The 16293-nt window shown below is 49.4% G+C and overlaps 1 protein-coding gene across 2 annotated transcripts in view; it reads left to right on the top strand.

Annotated features, from left to right (window-relative positions):
* The window catches only part of epas1b (endothelial PAS domain protein 1b), a 182351-nt gene that overhangs the window by 93686 nt on the left and 72372 nt on the right, over positions 1-16293 (top strand). Inside the window, exon 2 of one of the 2 annotated variants that reach the window (XM_038813208.1) lies at positions 1524-1711. In XM_038813208.1, the coding sequence (XP_038669136.1) occupies positions 1524-1711 (188 nt within the window). Of the gene's footprint in view, positions 1-1520; positions 1712-16293 lie in introns of both variants that reach the window. The other variant, XM_038813201.1, reaches the window with a different exon arrangement.

Below are 16293 nucleotides of genomic sequence, written 5' to 3'. Positions count from 1 at the left end.
TGGGAGGCCATCCACTGGATTCAATGAGCCATATCTCGCCACCACCTTCAAACCAGTCCATGGTTTGTGTCCGACATTCCTAACACATGCCGGAAGTAGTGAAATTGAATACATTGTTAATGTAAATCCAATATTGCATACTGTGTGAAGTTTTCCTCTGTGCACAAGATTAATCATAGTTTGCAATGTTGTTGATTTAGCACACACAGAAAAATGTCACAAATAAAGTTTTGATTTGGCACGGTCGCACAGTGGTTAGCATTGCTGCCTCACAGTGCCAGGGACCCGGGTTCAATTCCAGCCTCAGCTGTCTGAGCGGAGTTGCACATTCTCCCCGTCAGGGCCGGCTCAAGGTACCGGCAACTCGGGCAGTCGCCCGGGGCGCCATGTGCTAGGGGCGCCGCGTAAAAGACTCGGGTCCCGCGCATGCGCAGTTGGGCCGGTGTCAACCAGCGCATGCGCGGTGGCCGCCCTCCCTCAGGCCGCCCCGCACAAACATGGCGGATGGATCCAGGCTCGCCGGTGGTCACTCCGGCGCCCCCCCCCCCCCCCCCTGGGCTCACTCCGGCCCCCGCCGCCCCCCCCCCCCCGCCCAAAGGGCACCGAAGTTCAGCTTGCCTGGGGCGCCAGCAACCCTAGGGCCGGCGCTGCTCCCCGTGTCTGCATGTGTTTTCTCCGGGTGCTCCAGTTTCCTCCCACGGTCCAAAAATGTGCAAGTTAGGAGGACTTTTAAAAAACTTTAGAGTACCCAATTCATTTTTTCCAATTAATGGACAATTTATGTGGCCAATCCACCTAGCTTTGCACATTTTTAGGTTGTGGGGGCGAAACCCACGTAAACACTAGGAGAATGTGCAAACTCCACACGGAAAGCGAGCTAGAGCCGGGATCAAACCTGGGACCGGAGGGCCGTGAAGCTGCAGTACTAATCCACTGCGCCACCGTGCTGCCCTCAAGTTAGGAGGATTGGCCATGATAAATTATCCTGAAGTGTCCAAAGATGTGAAGGTTAGGTGGGGTTGCCGGGATTGGGCAGGGTCGTGGGCTAGGTAGAGTGTTCTTTCAGAGGTTTGGTGCAGACCCGATGGGCCGAATGGACTCCTTCTGCACTGTAGGGATTCAATGGATTGGGGCAGACCAGAATTCCCCATTTACAACTTTTCTTTCAAGTTACTTGGCCATCAAGTGAAAATTATGTTGGGAGCAATGTTCGTGAGTACGGGTTGTGAACTCGGGGTTGAGGGGTCTGGGAGCATGATGATGTTAATCCCACCCTCCAATGACATCAATTTGAGGGCCAGCTTACGTCTCGGGGGAGGCAATTGGTGGACTATTGGTGAATGAAGATTGGATGGCGTGGAGGTACCTGCGGGTATGCTGCTCATTCTGGATTTTGGGATGAACAAAAAGAAGCTTCTATCTACATAATTCAGTATGCCTGATTTATGCAACTGTGATGTTTGTTCTGTGGAATCTATGGATTGAGAGCCCTGAATTAAACATGCACTGTTTGCTTTCAGAAGTAACTCGGAGAGAAGGAAGGAGAAATCGAGGGATGCCGCAAGATGCAGAAGGAGCAAAGAGACGGAAGTGTTTTATGAGCTGGCTCACCAGTTGCCACTGCCACATAGCGTCAGCACACACCTGGACAAAGCATCTATCATGCGCCTGACAATTAGTTTCTTGTGTACTCGAAAACTTTTGAGTTCAGGTACGATTAATAAGAAAAGAATCTTGAATTAATACAAAGTTGGTTAAGATAATACAAAATAAATTAAGGTTAGAAGTAATATATATATTTATTAGTGCAAACCGTAGTTCTGTCACAGATTTGCATCGCAAGCTAGCCGTGTATTATGAGCCTAGTTTTATGAAACTGTGTTCCTGGTTGGGAAATGTTTTTTGCAGTGAGTCTGCATCAAGGATACTGGTGCCACTCCACCTGTTTTTCACCTATTAAAAGTGGATAGACGATTGGGAGAAATTGATATGTGCTGCTGGAATGTGAGACTTTCCTTCGTCCAATTTTCTGATGTCTGTTGCTGGTGAATCGGGGGCAATGTAGCAGAATCCAGTGTATACCAAACATCAAGATGCAGGTTATGTGATAGGCTGGCTGTACTTAAAGTTGATAAGTCACCAGGGCCAGATGAGATGATTCCAAGGATACGGAGGGAAGTGACAGTGGAAATTCTGGAAGCAATGGCTATAATATTCCAATGTGGTGGGAAAGCTTTTAGAAGAAATAATTTATGAAATGAAATGAAATGAAAATGGCTTATTGTCACAAGTAGGCTTCAAATGAAGTTACTGTGAAAAGCCCCTAGTCGCCACATTCCGGCGCCTGTTCAGGGAGGCTGGTACGGGAATTGAACCGTGCTGCTGGCCTGCATTGGTCTGCTTTCAAAGCCAGCGATTTATCCGTGTGCTAAACCAGCCCCATTTAGGATCAAATTAATAGTCACTTTGCCAAGTATAAATTAATTAAGGAAAGCCAGCACAAATGTGTGAAGAGCATGGGGAGATGGTGGTGTAGTGGTAATCCAAACACCCAAACTAATACCCCAGATCAGATCTCACCAGAGCAGCTTGTGAATTTAAGTTCAATTAATAAATCTGGAATTGAAAGGCTAGTCTAAATAATAGTGACCACGAAGCTATCATTAATTGTCATAAAACCCCATCTGGTTCACTAACGTCATTCAGGGAAGGAAATCGGCTGTCCTTACCTGGTCTGGCCTACATGTGATTCCAGACCAACAGCAATGTAGTTGACTCTTAACTGTCCCCTGAAATGGACGAGCAAACCACTCAGTTCAAGAGCAAATAGGAGCAATAATCGTAAATTACCCTCATAAGTGATGCATGCACATTGTAGTTGGTGTGCGTTACATGCTGAATATGACAGTAGTTTTCATTGAATTAGCATTCCTTCCCCCCGACCAACCATAACAGCATAAGATGTAGGAGCAGGGGTAAGCCACTCGGCCCATCGAGTAAGCTCCACCTTTCAATGAGATCATGATATAATCCTCAACTCCACTTTCTTGCCTTATGCCCCAAACCCTTGATTCCATTATTGATTAAAACTCTGCCTATCTCAGCCTTGAACATACTTAGTGGCCCAGCCTCCACAGCTCTCTGCAGTAAAGAATTCCACAGATTTACTACCCTCTGAGAGAAAAAATTCCTCCACATCTCCATCTTAAATAGGCGACCCCTTACCCTTCTGGTCCTAGACTCTCCAACAAGAGAAAGAATTCTCTCAGCATCTACCCTGTTAACTCCCCCAAGAATCCTATAAATCTCAATAAGGGGCAGGATTCTCCAACCCCGTATCAGGTCGGATGGGTCGAACGGCTATAAAAAAAGAGTTCCACCGGCGCCATTCTAACCTGCTCTGAGCCGGCGGGACCTCGGCGTTGAAGGGTCTGGGGGCCGGCCTGTTGGGGGGGGGGGGTTTCTCCCTGCCGCACATTCCAGAGCTGGATCTGCAGCTGGAGCTGTGTGAACCGCTCCAGTGCCGGGCGGGGGGCCAGAATTGCTGATCCTGGGGCCGTGTTGACGCTGTGGGGAAACGCAATGGCGTTTCCGACGGCGTCAACACTTAGCCTCAGGATCACAAAATCCCGCCCCAGGTTCCTCTCATACTTCTAAACTCCAATGAGTGCGGGCCCAACTTACTTTTTTTTAAAAATATTTTTATTCTCTCCTTTTTCACATTTTCTCCTGAATTTACATCCACCAACAATAAACAATAATCAGCAACAGATATGTCAAACCCCATAACAATAACAACGATCCCATCCTCCCACCAACCCCCAAACATCAGCCCGCATATTTACATAAACAAATGACAAAAAGGAATCAGGGATTACCCATAGTCACCCTTAATATACACAGCCCCCTCCCCCCAACCCTCCCACACCCCCCCCCCCCCAACTAATGTTCAATGTTATCCAGTTCTTGAAAGTGCAGAATGAATAATGCCCATGAATTGTAGAACCCCTCCATCCTTCCCCTCAGTTCAAACTTAACCTTCTCAAGAGTCAAGAATTCCAACAGGTCCCCCCGCCACGCCAGGGCACAGGGTGGAGAGGCTGCTCTCCAACCTATCAGGATCCTGCTTCGGGCGATCAACGAGGTGAAGGCTACAACATCTGCCTCCGCACCCGTTTCCAACTGTGGCTGGTCCGACACCCCGAATATGGTATCTCGGGCGTCCGGGTTCAGTTTCACGTGCCCCACTTTAGGAATTACCCTAAAAACCTCCTTCCAGTAATCCTCCAGCTTTGGACATTGTTTCGACATAACTTTCACACAAATCGGCTCATCCTCGCCCTCGTGAGGTGTGCTCTGTATATCACCTTCAGCTGTATCAGCCCCAACCTCACACACAAGGTGGAGGCATTCACTCTCCGGAGCACCTCACACCAGAACCTCTCCTCCATATCCTCTCCCAACTCTTCCTCTCACTTTGCTTTGATCCCTTCCAGTGGTGCCTTCTCCTCTTCCAAATTAGCTCCGTAAACCGCTGATACTACCCCCTTCTCCAGAATCCCTGTCGTTAGCACCTCCCTCAGCAATGTGGAGGCCGGCTCCACCGGGAAGCTCTGTACCTTCTTTCCTCCATTCTGACCCACTGGAAATCAACCCCCATGACCCAGCTTTGCACCTTCTCCACATTCGCTGCCCAGTAGTAATACATCAGGTTCGGAAGACCCAAACCCCCTGCCTGCCTTCCCCTCTGTAGTAGCACCTTTCTAACTCTGGCCACCTTCTCTCCCCATATGAACGAAGTAATCCTTCCTTCAATCTCTCTGAAAAAAAAACTTTCGGCAGGAAAATCGGCAGGCATTGAAAAATAAACAGAAATCACGGCAACACGTTCATTTTAACTGCCTGTACCCGACCCGCCAGTGACATAGAACATAGAACATAGAACAGTACAGCACAGAACAGGCCCTTCGGCCCTCAATGTTGTGCCGAGCCATGATCACCCTATTCAAACCCACGTATCCACCCTATACCCGTAACCCAACAACCCCCCCCTTAACCTTACTTTTATTAGGACACTACGGGCAATTTAGCCTGGCCAATCCACCTAACCCGCACATCTTTGGACTGTGGGAGGAAACCGGAGCACCCGGAGGAAACCCACGCACACAGTGGGAGGACGTGCAGACTCCACACAGACAGTGACCCAGCCGGGAATCGAACCTGGGACCCTGGAGCTGTGAAGCATTTATGCTAACCACCATGCTACCGTGCTGCCCAGAGGGAGACCATCCCACCTTGGCAGATCAGCTTTCACTTTCCCCACCAAACTAAAAATGTACCTGCGGAGCAATCCTGGGCAACCTGCACCCCCAGGTAACTAAAGTGAGTCTCTGTCCGACGGAATGACAGCCCCCCCCCCCCCCCCCCCCCCCCCACCCCCCGGCCGAGACATCACAAAATACTCACTCTTGTCTCGATTTAGTTTGTACCCGAGAAAGACCAAAACACTTGAAGCAGCTCCAATATTCCCCCTATCGACACACTCGGTTCCGATACGTATATCAGCAAGTCATCGGCATATAAGGACACCCTATGCTCCACCCCCCCCCCCCCCCTCCACCCCCCCCCGCACTATTCATTTCCATACCCTCGAACCTCTTAATGCGATGGCCAACAGCTCCATCGTGAGTGCAAACAGCAGGGGGGACATAGGACATCCCTGCCTAGTCCCATGTGATGTGTTGGGCAGGTTGGGTCTACGTGAACTGCGTTTGATGCAGTGTAGAGAGAGACAGGCTTCCAACACTTGATGAGATGCAACAAAATTTTATTGAACATCTAACTGTATTACATGCTTAACTGTGGGTTGACACTATGCTGACTTGACTGGAGACCTGAGGCTAGCCTGACCAGACTCACTGACTACCACATGGTGTTTGTACTAGCTGCTGCTCACGAGCTCTGACTGTCTCAGAGGCTTGATCCCAAGAGAGCGGGAAAACTGGTGCCCTCTGGCTTTATAGTGGTCATGTCCTGTCTGGTGATTGGCTGATGTGTTCTGTGTGCTCACTGGTCATCCTGTGTGTCAATCACTGCCTGTGTGCACTCTATCATATACATGGATGTATATTATGACACCATGGTGGAGAGAAAAGTATCTCGAGCTGATGTTGTTTGTGTGGACACTCGCCCTCGGCTCCTTATATAGCTTTATCCAGTTCACAAATCTTGGTCAAATCCCAAACCGCTCCAGAACTGCCATCAAGTACCCCCATTCTACCTGGTCAAACGCCTTCTCAGCATCCAATGCCGCAACCACCTCTGTTTCCTTCCCCTCTGCTGGTGCCATAACGACGTTCAATACCCGTCTAACATTTGAGAAGAGCTGCCTCCCTCTCACGAACCCCGTCTGATCCTCACCTATCAGTTTCGGGAGGCGCTCCTCCAGCCTACACACCAGTATCTTCGCCAATACTTTTGCGTCCACATTCAGAAGTGATATGGGCCTATACGACCCACACTCCGTCGGATCCTTATCTTCTTTTAGCAACAGTGAAATTAATGCCTGCCCCAAAATTTGTGGCAACACCCCCTTCCCTATCGCCTCTTCAAACATCCCCACTATCAGGGGTGCCAGCTTATCCTTGAATTTTTTATAATATTCCACCAGAAACCCATCCGGCCCTGCCACCTTCCCTGTCTGCACTCTTCTAGTCGCATCCTTTATCTCCTGCGCCACTATCGCTCCTTCGAATGTAGCCCTGTCCCCCTCCCCTAACCTCAGGTACTCCAACCCATTTAGAAATTCCTGCATCTCACAATCTCCCCCAGGTGGCTCTGACCTGTACAACCTCTCATAAAATTCCTCAAAAACCTTGTTAATCAGATCCGGAGCCACCACCAACTTCCCTGCCCTATCCCTCACCTGAAGAACTTTCCTTGCCGCTGCCTCCCTCCGGAGCTGACCCCGCCTTATCTCCATGTTCGTAAACTGCATCCCTTGCTCGTCTCAGTTAGCGCACCGTCTTCCTGGTAGACAGTTGGTCAAAGCTTGCCTGTAGTTCCTTTCTCTTTTCCAGCTTCGCTGGGTCCCCATCTTCTGCATAACTCCTATCTACCTCCAACATCTCATCTATTACTCTCTGCCGCTCCAACCTCTCCTCTTTGTTCACCCTGGTCTTAAACAAAATTACCTCACCCCTCACCACCGCCTTTAGAGCCTCCCAGATAACTACCTTTGACACCTCACCCGTACAGCTGAAACCTACATATTCCTTAATTACCTTTTCAATTTTCTCACAGAACAATTGGTCCCCCAAAAGCACCACATCCAGTTTCCACCCCACCCTCTGTGCTACCCCCTTCTCCAGCACCATATCCACCCAATGTGGCGCGTGATCTGACACTGCAATTGCCGAGTATTCCGACCCCTTAACCCCAGCCAGCAAAGCCTTTCCCACCAGGAAAAAGTTGATCTGTGAGTATACCTTATGGACTGCTGAGAAAAATGAGTACTCCCGTTCCCTCGGGTGCAGAAGCCTCCAAGGGTCCACCATTCCCATTTCTACCATTAGCCCAGCCAACGCATTCAGCCCCCCGATGGGACCAGCGAGCGCGCCCGTGACCTGTCCAACCTTGGCTCCTGCACCAAGTTCCAGTCCCCCCCATTATCAGTTTGTGTGTGTCCAAGTTGAGGATGGCCCCAAACATCTTCTTTGCGAATCCCACATCGTCCCAATTGGGACTGTATACACTAACTGCGCCACTAACCTCCACTCCAGCGCCCCTGTCACAATCACATATCTACCCCCCGATCTGCCACCACCTTCTCCATCTGGAACCGTACTCTTTTGCTGACCATTACCGCTACCCCTCGAGTCCTTCCGTCAAGTCCAGAGTGAAACACCTGACTCAACCAGCCCTTTTTAAGTCTCACCTGGTCCTTCACCCCAAGTGAGTCTCCTGCAACATTGCCACATCGGCTTTCCAACTTTTAAGATGCGCAAGCACCCTTGACCTCTTGACCGGTCCTCCTAACCCTCTCACGTTCCACATGACTATCCTAACTGGGGCTCTCTCACCCCCCACCACTCTTCTTATCCACCATCATCATACCACCGGGCCCTGCCCCGTGAGCCTGACCCGCCCCTATCCATAATTATCATCGAACACCTTCTCCCCCCCCCTCCTAAAACCCACCACTACATTTCCTCTCGAAAAAACATCTCCCAGCATCAATCCCTTCACCACCCCGCTCGCCTCGTAGGCCCATCGAAACCTGCTAACCAGGCTCCAATGTCCGCAGCCCTCCCCTCACCTCACCTCCGTTCCCTAGCCAACTTTAATTAGCTAGCGTGGGTGCCCCCCGCCACACTATACTGTCCCCTCCCACCCAGTCCCAGAGAAAGAAAAACAAAAACAAAAATCCAACCCATACAATTCACTAAAATAAGATATAACCGTCGCAACACAGAATGCCAATCAACCCAACCAATGACTTGAACTCTGTAACAATGTGAAGAGAAGTAAATTACAATACACGTCAGTAAAAAGAAAGTTATAGCATTTAATACATTTTCCAGCTCCCCAATGACAGTCCCCAGTCTCTCTTCCAACTCTGCTCCTCACGTCTGTCCCAAGCCTTCTGCCCTCACTAATGCCTTGGCTTCCTCCGCTGTCTCGAAATAAAAGTCTTTGGCATCATACGTCACCCCCAGCTTCGCCGGGTATGCCATACCAAATCGCACCCCCTTTTGGTCCAGTGCCGTCTTCACTCGCCCAAACGCCGCTCGTCTTTTTGGCAACTCCACCGTCAAGTCCTGGTAGATCCGAACTCCAGCACCATCCCACTGCACCTCGCGCTTCTGCTTTGCCCAGCTTAACACCTTCTCCTTCATGCAGTATTTATGGAAGCAGATAATTACTGCTCTTGGCAGCTCATTCACTTTGGGCTTCGGCCTTAATGACCGATGAGATCGGGCCTGCTTGTACCAGGAGGGGTTCTCATTCTCCCCCATCAACTCCGCCAACTTCTTAGCGAAGTACGCTGTTGGCCTTGGACCCTCTGTTCCTTCGGGCAATCCCACAATTCTCATATTGTGCCTGTCATGATATGAAGACATGCAGATAATGATATACAGACAGGCACAGACAGGCAGCTAATGAACACAGAGAACAGGACATGACCAATGAGCAGGCAGGACACTCAGGGGTGGTATATCACTATAAAGGGCACGTGGCACTCACACTCCGTCTCTTTCCACAGACAGACATCTAGAGAGTACATCAGGGTTGATCAGCAGCATCACACCCAGCACGTGGCTTAGAGCAGACTGGTTTAGTTAGGCTGAGTTACTACAGTTAGATTAGCAGGAGAGTCAAACTAATTTAAGAACTGTGTTAACAGTTCAATAAACTTATTGAACTCATTACAAAGTATGGATCTTCATTTGTCAAAGCATACATCAAGGAAGCAGTTTATGCTGCACGAAGAAGCATAACACAACAGTGCCTCCTCGAGCGATCCTTCCAGCCCAAGTCTTCGAGCTTTGCTCGGAGTCCTCTGTTGACCTCCACCACCCTCCACAGCTCGTCCCCCATTGAGGTGAGCTGGTCGCTGTGCTGCGACACGGCCTCTTCCACTTCCTTCAGCTTCTCACCCTGCTCTCTCACCTTGGCCGATGTCTTTGCTACAGCTACCCTCACCAAGGCGATTGCCTCCTCCACCAATGACTTCAATGCGACCGCCATCTCCTTCCTCAAAGCCTCCATGTGTCTTGCAAACTGCTTTTCCAGCTCCACCCCCATCACCTCGGTCATCCTCTCCACCGTACGTAGTGCGGTCCGGCATCTGCCATCTTGTCAGCACTTTTTCTGGTCCTTTCATTCAACGGCGAGCCCGCATTTCCTCCTTTCCACGACACTGCTTTTCGCATCTTTTAACGACTTATTACTTTTCCTTTTTTTCACCCTTCTTTCCTTCTTCAATCTTTTTTTTTATTTTATAGAAAAACAAAAAATTCTTCCTTCAAAAAAAAACTTTCACCAAGTTTCTTTAAAACTTCTTTCTCTTCTTTCTTGTATTCCTCCAGAATTTCCCTGGGACCGGACTTCAGTCTTTTTACCACATTCTAGGCGGGAGCCACCCGATGTGGGGCATCTCACCTACATCACGCCCTGGCTCTGGCCCCACTGCTCCGAGCTCCGTGCGCGCTGGGCCCGACGTTACAGCACCAGATGCCCGACACCCCCGTGGGGTTCTTCGCCGGTTTTCAAAGGCCGGTAGAGCAAAGAATCAGGGAAACCCCCCGAAAGCGCTGCAAATAGTGGCCACCGGCAGGAGCTCCTCTTGATGCGGCCGACCTGCTCGCAAACGCCACCAGAAGTGCGGGCCCAACTTACTTAACCTCCCTTCAGGAGAAAATCCTTCCATACTTGGGATCAACCTCGTGAACCTTCTCAGGACTGCCTCCAATGCTAGTGTTTCTTTCCATAGATAAGGGGATCAAAACTGTTCACAGTATTTCAGGTGTTTTGTAAAGCTTGGATTAACAGTGAAAAAGGCTGCTTTTTGAAATACATTATGTTACCAGAATTATGAAGGATATTTGATAATGAAATAACTTTTCGGTAAATCAGAGCGTTGAAACTTAACTTATAGTGCCAGCATTATAATTGAAAAGTATCAGAAATTCCCCTGTTGATCTAGTTTTTATGCCAGTGCAAATTTTATTTCCTCAGAGACAGGGGGCAAAATTCTCCCCTACATCCCGACGGGGCGAGGGGTCCCGGCGTAGCGGAGTGGCGCCAACCACTCCGGCGTCGGGCCTCCCCTAAGGTGTGGAATCCTCTGCACCTTTAGGGGCTAGGCCCGCGCCGGAGTGGCTCCCGCTCCGCCGACTGGCGCCAACGGCCTTTGGCACTACGCCGGCCGGCATCGGGGCTGGCCGAAAGGCCTTCGCCGGCCGGCGTAAGTCCGCGCATGTGCCGGAGTATCAGCTGCTGCTGACGTCACCACCGGTGCATGCGCGGTAGGGGGGTTCTCTTCCGCCTCCACCATGGTGGAGGCCGTGGAAGAGAAAGAGTGCCCCCACAGCACAGGCCCGCCGGCCGATCGGTGGACCCCGATCGCGGGCCAGGCCACCGTGGGGACACTCCCTGGGGTCCGATCGCCCCACGCTCCCCCAAGGACCCTGGGCGCCCGCTCGTGCCACCAATCCTGCCGGCACAGAGGTGGTTTAAACCACATCAGCTGGATTGGCCTGTCAGCGGTGGGACTTTGGCCCATCGCGGGCCGGAGAATCGCTGCAGGGGGCCCGCTGATTGGTGTGGGGTGGGCCTGCCAACCGGCGGGTCGTGATTCCCGCTCCCGCCGATTCCCGGGTGGCGGAGAATTCCGGCCACGGCGGGGGCGGGGTTTACGCCGGCCCCCGGCGATTCCCCGACCCTGCGGGGGGTCGGAGAATTCCGCCCAGGAAATCTAATGAAGTTAATGATAAAGATTCAACCCCTGGATTTCTTCCAGCCTGTATCTTTGAATTTAAGCAGCTTATCATATACTCATCTCTGTAGGTTCTTGATGTACCATCAATTGGACTCGAGTTGTGAAGAAGTTCCAAATATCAGACTTTAATGAACTAGTTGTGTGCCTGGCAGTCGACTAACAGGAAAAGGCTGACTGCCAGCTGATATGGGTTCTTATACCCCACCTCATAGGTGGGGCTACCGGCCTCTCAGCCAATCGGTGAGTAGTCACATGACTAGCCTCAGCCAATGGTCAGCGGGTCTTCTGCACCAATGGCAGCACTGCTCTGAGGTACCATAAACACCCTAGTTATACCACCACATTCACCCCTTATGGAGAAAGAAGCCGGGGGGGGGGGGGGGAGAGAAGAAGAAATAAAAGGGGGGGGCCATAGAACTGGTGGTATGAATAGAGAGAACGAAGTGTACCGAGATCTCTGGTGGCTGCCCACTGGCCCGCGACGAATGTGCACAAGAGAACAACAATACCGCACACAGTGTATTTACAAACAATGAACGCAAAAAAACGAAAAGAATATGCAACATTGTATAAAGGAACACTGTATGAACACGAAGAGTCCAACAAAATCCAGTGGAACATCAAATCGACTCGATCAGTCTGACGGGTGCCTTCGATGTCCTGCTGGACCGTTGCATTAGTGCTGGTGACGTCGGATCGGCGGTCATCCGTGACTCCGGGAGCGGCGGCCGTGGTCCTGTGTCCGTACCCCTGGTCGGTGCTAACGAAGCTCTGGCCGGGGGAGGGGGTTCCTGAGTGCTGGGTTGCGGGGGCACCAGGGGCGGTCGGGTCTCGAGGGGGGGGTGTTGGTGCTGGGGGTTCTGGCCGCACGCCGGAGGGTGCCTGGTTCCGAAGGGAGACCGTGCCCTGTCATCCGTCGGGATACTCCACGTACGCATACTGTGGGTTCGCGTGGAGTAACTGGACTCGTTCAACCAACGGGTCGGACTTGTGCACCCGCACATGCTTCCAGAGCAAGCTGGGCCCGGGGGTGGCCAGCCAGGTCGGGAGCGGGGATCCTGCGGACGACTTCCTGGGGAAAACAAGAAGACGTTCATGGGGTGTTTGGTTCGTGGCAGTACAGAGGAGAGACCGAATCGAGTGGAGGGCGTCTTATACCCCGCCTCGTAGGTGGGGCTACCGGCCTCTCGACCAATCGGTGAGTAGTCACATGACTAGCCTCAGCCAATTGGCAGAGAGGCACATGACTTGCCTGAGCCAATGGGTAGCGAGTCTTCTGCACCAATGGCAGCACTGCTCTGAGGTACCGTAAACACCCTAGTCATACCACCACAGTTCTGAATTCCCGTATGGCACCAAATCAGTGGATAATAATGTTGTCTTTCTCTGTGGCCAATCCCACTGTATTATCCATATTCTTCTAGAAAATACACTGATCTCATGAACTATGGTTTTAAAATGTATTTATTGTTGAAGCCCAATAAGGTAGCGAGGTGTTCTAATAAAGCACAGCTTTAGGCCAGGCGTCTTTCACAAAGTGGGTTGCTAATTTAAGATGGGGTATGTTTTGGGGAAGAGGAAGGAAAAAATCAAACAAATACATCAAATTATACTGCTCTTCTGACTCTCCATTGCCCATGTCTTCCATATGAGTAAAGGTCAGAGTCTCACCTCCAACCAATTAATGCCCCTGCTAAGTGTGAAGTGTCTACCTCTGGGTAGAGGGTATGTCTTCCCCACTGATTGTTTGGGTAGCGGAGTGGGAAACCCCACCACCCACTATATTTTGCCATAGCCTCTGACTGAATCTAGTGTATACAACAATCTAGGATTAGAATGCTTGCTTGCCACGTTAGTTTAGACATCATCAGTAAATTACAACTCCAAAAACAGGTGAATTGGGTTGGGAAGTTAAGGTATTAAAAATCTGATTCCTGCCACCGACCCTACCTCTGGTAGATAGAGACCAGCTTACTTGCTCCCAGAAATGAATTTAACTTGACAATTTAAATATTATAATGAGGCTGCATGTCTGATGTGGATGAACCATTGCAAATATGTGCTCCTGGGACTTCCTGTGCCCACTGAGTCAAACATCAACACCCAAAAGAGGGAAAACTGTAACTAATGCAGAAATAAGAAGTTAATAAAAGGAAATAAATTGACATTTATATAGGGGCTGTTTTAGCACAGTGGGCTAAACAGCTGGCTCGTAATGCAGAACAAGGCCAGCAGTGTGGGTTCAATTCCCGTACCAGCCTCCCCGAACAGGAGCCGGAATGTGGTGACTAGGGGCTTTTCAGAGTAACTTCATTGAAGCCTACTTGTGACAATAAGCGATTATTATTATTATTACGGTGACACCACTAATACCTTCCAGCCATTTAAGCATTTTTCAAACATATTTACATCAATAATGTCAGAATCGCAGCAGCCAGTTTACACTGGGCAAAATTTCACAATTTCTTGACCCGGTGGTCTGTTTTAGTTTGAACAGGTGGAGGTATAAATATTGACTGATATGTATAAATACTGCAGAGAAATCTCTCACTCTGAAACATTGCCATGGGAACTTGTATATCCACCTTAGAGGGAAAACAGTGCGTCATCTTAATGTCTCATCAAAAGACATCACTTGCAACAATCTGCCCCTTGTTTACTACTGCGCTGAAATGTCAGCAAAATATAATTTAAAAAATAATTCTAGCATGGGAGTATTAAAACTTCTAAAAGGAATTCAGTGACCTTAATTTTTGCTTCCGGGTGCAGGGAGCACAGAGTCGGGACGTTTCCAAACTCCGTAAACTCTACCTGGAAAAAATGCCCCTGAAGTTCAGATTTTTGGTCTGGAGATGCAGATGAAAATGGGAGTTATGGCGGGCAATCCCAGAAAGAGTTCAGAGTGCGGAAGAGGCTGGATGGCAGGTTTACCTCGGTGCATCAGTGCTTTGTCGAAGATATCAAGAAATGAATAAAACAAAAACGGCCCTACAGTCCTAACCTCTCACACGCACTAACCACCCCACACACTATCCATGCCCATCCATGCCAACCGATGCCACCTCATGTCCATCACCCACTCCCTGGCCCTTTATAGTTCCGATGCAGGGGTGGGTGGGGTGGGTCGGGCCGGAATGGTAGTGGTCTGGTAGGTTCCCTGAGAGGGTCGTGTATGTGTGTGTGTGGGGGGGGGGGGGGGCTTGTGCGAGGCTGAGTCTGAGTGTTTAATTAGTTACTCTGGAGTTAGAAGTAATTCTTTTATCTTCTAACTCTTTCTGAGTAACTATCACGGTAAATCAGGCAGAACCATCCGAAGTTAACGATTTGAAGTGCTTCTGTTGGATGGTTCCCAGCCCAGTGCCATTATCCAGAGGGAGTTAGCACTTCTGGGCAATTACGTGGGGACTTCCAAGAGGGATTTCCCAGCACATCATCGGGGTACCCCTAATTGCAACGCTGGGGAACCAGGAAGGTATGGGCCTGTATTTCCACTTAACTTGATCAAGACAATCCACCAACTCCTGTAGCAACTCCGCTGAGTTCACTAGCAAAATAATGTAATCAGCACATCGAAGATTCACAATTTGCTGCCTTGCCGGTCGGTATCCCACCTATATGCCGATCAAATGACTCTTATAATCATTTCTGCTAGGATACTGAATAAATATGGTGAGAGGACATACCTCTGTCTAACATTGATTCTGACACCATTCTGAGAGGACGCTAGTAACACTGACCCTAGCTCGTACAATAAAGCACGACTAGCAAATGTGTGTGTGTTTGCGGGGGGGGGGGGGGGGGGGGGGGGGGGCGCAAAGAGAAAGAGGGAGAGAGAGAGTAAAATGCAAATGCTACAAGTGAAACATATAATGGTCAAGACATACAGCAGATCAACAGCATCTGATTAATGGATAGTTTAACGGTCCACATGTTCATAACCAAGCTTTGTTTTCTTGGATTCTGACCAGTTTGCTGTTCATTTCCAGTGGGTTTTCTTTGTTTTAATGCTCCCTAACCACAAACAATAAGGATATTCCTTACAATAGTTCAATAAATCACCAACAAAATAGATGATGGCTTTGACATATATTAGTTTTCTGTGAAATGTTTTGCCAAAGATTTCCTTATGAAGACAAAACAAAAGAGAATTGAAAATCAAAGGGAAACATGATAAACTGGTCCACAAAACCATTCTGCCCATCTCACTGCGAATAAGTACAGCTGGCACCAGGAAAGCATGTTTAGAAAGTTGTGGAGGAAATGTTCTTTATGCCTGCACAATTAGTTGTGTACTGTTAATGTTAAGTTGTATAATGTGATCAGGTGCAAACTGAAACTGTGTTTGATAGTTCCAGGAATCTTAATCCAGTCAACTGCTCGAAGCTTTATTCATTCATGCTGCAACGCTCTTGATTCAGAGACTTACATGAGGTGCTAGAGTGGACTTCTTACAGTTCTCCAATGCAATCTAAAAATTACCACCAAAGTGATCATTCTTTCGTTTCTACTTTAGATTTTAAAATAAATCCATTACTGATATATTTTACTTTCCAACCATGTACAACTTGGTGAAATAGCCGAATAATGTGGAACTGAATCCATGATATCCGTGAACAGGTAGCAGTAATACGCCAGGAATAGAAAGTGAGAGCGGAAAATTAATTTTCAGATGCTGCATTAACGATACTTTTGAAAGGCGAATTGTAAACAAGTCTGGTTTGCTGTCGCGCCATGATGTTGCTACACCTTGGCATGGCAGTATGTGCCCCACCCTCTCCCCGGGTGCCAGC

The sequence above is a fragment of the Scyliorhinus canicula genome, chromosome 1 (genome assembly GCF_902713615.1).
Source record: "Scyliorhinus canicula chromosome 1, sScyCan1.1, whole genome shotgun sequence".
NCBI lineage: Eukaryota > Metazoa > Chordata > Chondrichthyes > Carcharhiniformes > Scyliorhinidae > Scyliorhinus > Scyliorhinus canicula.
The sequence above is the reverse complement of the archived record's forward strand: the minus strand, read 5'-3'. Positions and strand labels throughout refer to the sequence as shown.